The sequence below is a fragment of the Chanodichthys erythropterus genome, chromosome 13 (genome assembly GCF_024489055.1).
Source record: "Chanodichthys erythropterus isolate Z2021 chromosome 13, ASM2448905v1, whole genome shotgun sequence".
Classification (NCBI taxonomy): Eukaryota; Metazoa; Chordata; class Actinopteri; order Cypriniformes; family Xenocyprididae; genus Chanodichthys; species Chanodichthys erythropterus.
Genome location: NC_090233.1, coordinates 25,956,649 through 25,964,996, shown reverse-complemented (window position 1 = coordinate 25,964,996; position 8,348 = coordinate 25,956,649). Strand labels below are relative to the sequence as shown.

General features: G+C 35.6%; 1 protein-coding gene across 1 annotated transcript; it reads left to right on the top strand.

Moving 5' to 3' along the window:
- Nucleotides 1-326: 326 nt before the first annotated feature.
- Nucleotides 327-7,609, top strand: gltpa (glycolipid transfer protein a). The gene is made up of 5 exons (XM_067406290.1): nt 327-594; nt 3,785-3,843; nt 3,938-4,071; nt 5,749-5,899; nt 6,108-7,609. Exons 1-5 carry the CDS (start codon nt 492-494, stop codon nt 6,288-6,290), a joined length of 630 nt encoding a protein of 209 aa, XP_067262391.1. The 5' UTR covers nt 327-491; the 3' UTR covers nt 6,291-7,609.
- Nucleotides 7,610-8,348: the final 739 nt, after the last annotated feature.

Here is an 8,348-nt window from a genome sequence, read left to right as displayed (position 1 = left end):
AATAAGATTTTATCTGATAAATCTGTACACTATATATAACATTTGTTACATATCTGCATAATATCAATGTACTGGACATTGAATAGCTATTACATATTTCCATAACAGAAAAAAATATTTTTCTATTTAATGTGCAGTAACATTTTTCATGACTGTATATTGTAAAGCGTGGGCACTGAGGAGAATATATTAAAAACTTGAATAGTTTAATAGTAATAGTTTTGTCCCCGCACCCGTGACACGATTGGTTCCTCTGCAAATCCCCGCCCACTTGTTGAACGTTTCCGCGATGAGGCTCCACATATTTGCATAAAGGGGCGGAGCAGGTGGCCGCCCAGCTGTGCTGTGCAGCGCTACTAGAAGAACTGGAATAATGAACGCTGTGTCTGTTCTGTCCGGCGGTAGTTCCGGGTTCTGTCTTCATTTCTTCTGTGTTGTCCTCGTCTTATGTTGTAGGCAAAAAAAGTCACTTTCGCCCACTTTAGGCAATCATGGCTCTTCTAATGGAGCACCAGTTCCGGCAACTTCCAGCTGACAAACAAGTGGAAACCCGGCCGTTTCTCGAGGCGGTGTCTCACCTTCCTCCTTTCTTCGGTAGGTTCTTCCGTCATCTCTCCTAGTTTGAGCTCAGATTTGAGCATGAACTCTGTGCTGTCATGAAACGGCCTGATGCAAATTTTCAGATTTTAAAGTTTTCAGTTTTCTCTGTAACTTGTTCAGGTAGTCAAAAAGTTTTTTTAAGTAGCTATTTCAATGTGTTCAAATAGCTATTACAAAATGCCTAAAGTTTGTTAGTTTCCACATTCCTCCATTCCTCAGTCATCGCTTCAAAGTGGAAACAAAGTAACAAATAAATACACGACTTTTACCGTAATGCCTTTACAGAATAAGAGTTTTAAAGTGATTAAATTACATAATTATACACGCGTTGTTACAGAAATCAGTAGTCTGATGTCATCTGATTTTCTGGGAAATTCCAGCTCCTTTATCAGGGGTGAGATTTTCCACTCCTGATCAAGATCTTCAGTGTCCTTCAGAAGTTGTTTGTAAAGCCAGACAAAGCCTAGCTGTCAAGCAGAAGCCATTGTTTGCTATTGAGGACTAATCTTTTTTTTGGTTCAAATTTCTTTTCACAAAGAAGGCCACAAACCTATTGCATGCATAATTTAATCTGCTGCCCTCGATTTTGGAAGTTGAGAAAATTGATTAGCATGGTGTTGAGTTGCCCTGCTCTATTCATTGGTGGATCGGAAATTCAGAACATCTTTGTTCAAAGCCTCATTTGGTATTAATATGAAAAATGCATTTGAAATGAATTTGCCACTTGAAACGCCAAGCCTGAAGTGTTCACATTAGAGCTCAATGTACCTTTTTATTTTTTTTAGCCATCACTAAAAGGGTCATTTTCTTGATGTAATTGGGTATGATGGAGAGAGAATAAACTAAAATTCGACAGCAAAGAATTACAGTGGAGCCCATAAGTCTGATTTAAAATCTCATTGAAAATTGAAAAATAGTTTTAGGATTTTCAAAAAAATGTAAATCTTAAATGGATGTGAAATATTTTCTGGTTTATTTCTAGGACACTAAACTCTAGGTGGAGTCCACAGTTATACTGACCTGTGCACTATACGAATGAATGATACAGGCACTTAACCTCAGTTGGTGGACTTTGTATGGCAGGCAGTGATTGGGGACATATTTATGTTTGTGTGATGTCATAATGTGATTGGGGACACTGGTTGTTGTGGATGTCACTAACTCCCACAGAAAGACAATTAAGCTTCCCTGCTCTTGTTTAAAGTTCACACTTCATCACAAAAAGCCTTTTCTGGAGTACAAACACAGAAAGAACAGGAGGGAGGGCTGGCATTGTTAGGCGTGAGTGAATGTTTGTTTTTTCCCCCCTATAATTAAAGGCATTCATTCACAGAGAAAAAGCTGGATTGTAAGCAGTATTTGAGCTTGTTTGGAGTTCTCTGTAACCAGAGATGCTTCTTTTGCTATCAGTACAAAATGCTGATGATTATTCCGGTCTTTCCAATGGGCTATGTTGGTCTGATCCCTACACTGTTGAACATATCACTACTATGATGGGAGATAGTACTTAGATGGTACTCTCACTCAGCGCCCTAGCTGGGGTATTCGGGGCAAGTTGTTGCTGTGGACCACCTCTGAATTCGGTTGAAATCCTCTGTTGAAATCGCATTCCAGGGGGCCAGGGGAGGCTTATGGGGTTGGGCTCCCCTTGGTTGAGAATTGTCACCACCTTTCGCCCCACTTGAGGAACACATGCTTCGATCTTTGACCTGTCATACATCTGTTTTTATGAGGGGGCACCAGTGGCAGTCCTGAATTTCTTGGTGCCTTTTTTAATTCATTGCTATGGGTCAATATTTTAATATATATTGACCGATTAGATACATGTATTTAAATGTGCATGTTCATTTCCACTATTTTTACATTTGGTTTACCTTTGTTGTTATTTGACATTCAATAAAAGTTAATCTCTAAAAATTATAATAATTTACTAATAACACTGTTAAGTGTAATCTTTGGCAAATCTTGAAATAAATATATATTTGTTTATACATTACAATTTTGTGATGTCTAAATTCACTTGTAGCATTTAAAATGATTTATTTTAGTTTTTAGTGTTTTATTTATAGTAAAGTATAGACACCTTGAACATTTCATTCATTAACACAGTTTATTCACTATAGTTAAAAAAAAAGGTAATTAAATATGACAAGATCTCAGAGTTAAACTGTCAGAAAAATGTATCTTAACTTTTTATCAATTTTACTGTTAGTCCACTGTATGAAGAATTTTTGGGTATAATATGTCACAGTTCACTTTATTTTGCTATCCTCAATTACATAAATGAACTATAGTGTCCTGCAACCACTAAATGTCTGAATAATGTTTTGGTTTGACTGTATATATATATATATATATATATATATATATATATATATATATATATATATATATATATATATATATATATATATATATATATATATATATATATATATATATATATATATATATATATCAAACTAACTATACAGTAACTATACAACTATATGTAACTTCTTTATGCAGTTTTTTTCTACTTTGCTCATTTTGAATGACACTTCTGTTGGTATGTGTAGCCCAGCCAAAGAGGTGTAAATTTGAGGGGGCATGCTATGTTTGCAGAATTAGGCAGTGAATGCATGCAAACAACCCACAGTAAATCATAATCAAACATTTATTTTAAACAAGAACTGTAATACAAAAATGGTCAAAGCATGTACAGTATTTATTGGTTGCAGTAATGGAAACATCCGTGATTCAGTGTGTTTCCAATTCCACAGGTGTTTATATCAGTCTTGCAATGCATTTGGTCTCAATGTGATAATGGGTGGTACTGAAACTTTAATGAACCGCATGGGTGCTTTTAGAAATCTGTCATGCTCTCTAAGCACGGTTAATTATTCAGTGCTCTTTGTTTAAGGCAGTAATGTCAGAGTTCACTCTGAGTTCTTGGGATCAGAAGTGGCAATACTTTAACGGTGTATCTGACACTTTCCTGTAAAAAAACTAGTATATTAAAGAGGATTATCTCACAGCTCTGTGAAAGAATGTTGGGTTCTCACATGCGTATAACAATTCATATAGGTTGCATGGCAACCCTTTCAGGGGAGATTTCAAATGCATGCAAATTGCTTAAGTGTTAGTAAAGTTTGTACTGTATCTATGCAAATAATACTCACCTGTTCTCCTTATTTCCTATTAGATTGTCTCGGCTCTGCTGTTTTTTCCCCCATCAAGGCTGATATTGCGGGTAACATCACTGTAAGTTCACTTGGTAACATACACTGTTGATAAGCATTAAACATTATAAATTTCACAACCTGGTCTTCATCCACCCCTCTGCTTTTTCTCACAGAAAATCAAGGCTGTGTATGACAGCAACCCCTCCAGGTATAAAACCCTGCAGCACATTTTGGAAGCAGAGAAAGAGATGCATGGATCTGAGTGGCCAAAAGTAGGAGCAACACTTGCCCTCATGTGGCTTAAAAGGCAAGGCTGTGTCTGAAACGCTTGTTTCGTTTTGTGATTTTGGAGAAGTGAAAGTGAAAAACAGTTATTGATTTTAAAACTAAAAGTTGCATAAAGATAACATGGACTTTTAAACGTCCTATTTCTTCTGTTAAACTTGGCATGAAACTGAAGCTGCGATAGTTGAACGGGACTTGATTTTGTCCATGGGGAATTGATTGGATGGTTGTGCTTTGCTATTGTTGCTATCTAACATGATTGACAGGTTGTCCCTCTCTTGCACCAGTAAACACATCATCAGAGAAGAGATGTCGCTGCAAGAGGAAGGGGAAGTTATTTTGATGAAAGATTAAATGAGGGCACATTAATTACAAAAAAAAAATCATGTGCGCAGATAAATCATTTAGAATAAATACTGCAATATTCCATAAAAAATGGAATTGTCACTTTTAAATTTAATTGTCATCATTTAAATTGTCATCCCATTTTATCTTGGGACATGTGGTCTTCATCTCACAGCCGGTGGAAAATAATGAGGATAGGACTCGGGAAGAAATCATGTTCATGGTTGCGATTATTAATGTTACTGTAGTATGAAGCAGAGCAGGACCGAGTGTTGTGGGAGCTGAACAAGGAGCTGGAGCGATTGTGCAACACACGCCTCACGAGCAGCAGAACGTTTATTATGTCTCCAGTGCTGCTTCCGCTTTTCCGGTCATGAGTATGAGGTAACGCAGCTCTGTTTATCATATTAGATACATGTGAGTGTGTTGAAAATGATGTTATAACGTTACTCTGTGCGTTCGCTCGGCGGCTGCTGTGAGGCACTTGTTGCACACTGCAGTAAGATAGATCGATTATAGAATATCATATTAAATGCTGGATGGCTTGTGTTGATAAATGGCATGGAATTAATTTTAAAACATATTGTATGATGGCAAAAATTATGTACTACTGTTACTAAAACACAACAAAATATATAAAACTAGCCTAGTGGTTTCTGGATATTTTACTGCAAATTTTTTTACATATTACACCTTTAAGACATTTTTGTTGCTTGACAACACTTGTCCACATTCAGTTGCATTCTGATAAAAAAAGTCACCTTAAAGGTGATAGAGAGGATTTTTTCGTCGACTGATAATCCAAAGATTGTTACTGAGTTTTTGAAATGAGAGAATGTGTTCAAAGGAATGCCTCCCAAAACTCGTGCACAAATATTGGAACACGAGTGTTTACCACCGGCATTCACTGTGTCATGTTAGTGGATTCATTATGTCGGACTCACCGCAGGTAACTCATAATCTGCAGTTGTTACTCCTGTCTCCTGACAAAAACATTGCATGCAGCGGCTGTGGAGTGTGGAAAGTTACTGGAGTGCAGCCGCGCTCATCTCTCACAAGGAACGTCACGGCAGTGATTGACAAGCCAGAGGGCCAATCGTTTATGCGATGATCACGTAACCGATTGGCTGATGTTTTTAAGGCCCTACCTCGTGCACAGATGATGTATATTAATATTATTCCTTTCAGTGCACCTAATAAATAGTCTTTTATCAGTTAGTAAAGACAGTTTCAAGTAATATTGCAAAATGTATAATACAAAACATCCTCTTTAGCACCTTTAAACTTCTCCTTTTGTGTTTTTTCATTTTTAGGTGAATTAACCCTTTAAATGACCCTTGTGTTTTTCTGTTAGGGGGCTACGCTTTATCCAGGTTATGCTCCAGAGTCTAGTGGATGGGGATAAGGATGAAAACAACCCTAACCTCATCAGAGTCAATATCACCAAAGCTTATGAGATGGCATTGAAGAAGTATCATGGCTGGTTTGTCCAGAAACTCTTTAAAGTAAGCTTCTTTAAAAATAATTAAATAAACAATGGATACATTTGTCAGTTGAAATATTAAATCAAATATTTTATTATATTAAAAAGTTGTTTTTAAAAATGCTTTCCTTTTTCCCAAGAGTGAAATGTGTATATATATATATATTATTTCTGATGACTGTAAACGCTTGGACAAACCTTTTGACGTTCCCTTGTCTCCATTCTTTCAGGCAGCACTATATGCCGCTCCATACAGATCAGATTTTCTCAAAGCTCTTTCTAAGGGGCGAGAGGTCAAGGACGAAGAATGCTTAGACAAAGTGCGGCAGTTCCTAGTAAACTTCACAGCTACTATTGATGCCATCTATGAAATGTACACCAAGATGAATGCAGAGCTGGACTACACTGTGTGATCTCTCATTGACAAACGAGCAGACTTCAGATCTCATCTTCCTCCCTCCCAGTGGATGACTGTTGCCTCCCATTAGACGTCTCCTCAGTCTCCTCATTGGGCCGTTCCTCTCTCCTACTGGATCCTCTGCAGTATACGGTTTTGTTTTCTCTTGAGGGACAATTAGGGTCCGTGCTGCGGAAGACTCTGACGGTTTTGGAAGGGAGGATGTCTGTTATTGTTGGTTCTGCTCATGCTGAAGGTTTAAACGCTTTGGCTTTTCTTTAGAAAAGTAGTATTCTAAAAAAAAAAAAAAAAAAAAAAAAGAGGTGTTTTATAACTTTAACTACTAATAATTTCTGTTTGATTCTTAATACACTTCAAGTATGGAATGCTTCTGTGTACGTGTTCCTTTAAGCAAACAACAATGGATGGCAAATGAGGGTTTTAATTATGCTTATAAAATTATACCAAAACAAGAGTCTGCAGACTCTGTAACCAAATATCTGACATTGACTACTGTTTTTTTTTTTTTATTATTATTATTTGTTTGTTTGTTTTTTTTTACCTTGGATACTGTTTTATGAGAAAAAAATACTTGAATATGACATAAAGTATAAAGAAACGACTTCTTCAGAAGTGACTATGAAGCCACTCTATTGAGTGCTTAAATATATTCAGTAAAAAGTAAAAAGTCTATATTAATTTCTTAGATTCTTAAATTCTATGAAATTCTGTTATGATATGGGTGACTGAGAATCTTTGTAGACTTAATTGGTGTTTTATTTATATAATTTAATGGATAGGTGTATTGTTGGTTTGTAGTTTTCAACTTGTCATTCCCAAATTATCAAATCTTAAATGCATTCAGGCTGCTTTTTAGATGTAAATGTTCATTATTTAAATGATTTGATCTTTATTCCAGTTGCCTTGTGATTCATTTTCTGACATTACAGACTTTTTTCCCCCCACTTTGGTCAGTAAGCAAACACTCATCAACATTTCAGTTTTGTCCACAGCAGCCACACAGTACATGCTAGAGATGTTATTTTAACCAATGGACTTTTCCTGTTCTTCTTGTTGTCAACTGACTTAATGTAAAAAAAAAAGCTAATTTATTTGGAAAAATTATTTTTGAATAAATATCTCTCTGGCATAGAGGACAGACAAAACTGAAGCAGTACATCATGATGTCCTCATGTGATTGATGCATTCTGGTGCTGTTTTGCTCTTCCACTGCAATTTATTATCTTAAAGTGTCTTACATTGATCATAGTTGTGTTGTCTCTTTAAAATCTCATTAAAACCATGACCTTGCATAAGTCGTTTTGTTGTGTATTTTTGGCTATACTAAAAATGGCCTTACTGTTTTGTTTTATTTTTTTGTTTATTCTAGTATAGCCATACTTTTCCCCACACATGTAAATTCATATTAAATCATCATATGTGATCCTGGAAATGCAGATTTGAATTTACAAAACATGTACATAAAAAAGAGCCACTAATGAATAAATAAAAATCACCAACAGCAGGGGTTTTCAAATTAGGGGCTACAAGGGAGTCTGTGAAGAATTAGATTTTATGAAAGAGAAATATATTATGAGGCTAAATTAAAGTGTTAATTTCAGATATTTATTAAATGTTTAAAACAATATTAAATACATTTAACCTGCTTTGTAACTCTCTCTCTCTCTCTCTCTCTCTATATATATATATATATATATATATATATATATATATATATATATATATATATATATATATATATATATATATAGGAGATTGTAACTCATTACCATAATATAGGCCTGCTCATTATATTTATTGATTATGAGTTGCAGTTTCCTGTACGCTGTCCCTTCAGGAGATGAACACCAGATGGCGCCGTTTCCAACATTTTGCATGTAGACTCCCAACAACAAAATGCTTAGCGGTGACATGTAAATTAGCCAACCAACCGGTCATACCTGTTATGAAAGACCTTATTCTTCACAGTATGTGTTGTTGCAGGTTTCCTCAGTATATTTAAATAGTTTTTACATCATAAACTGTATGACAGCACAACATTTCCATTATATTT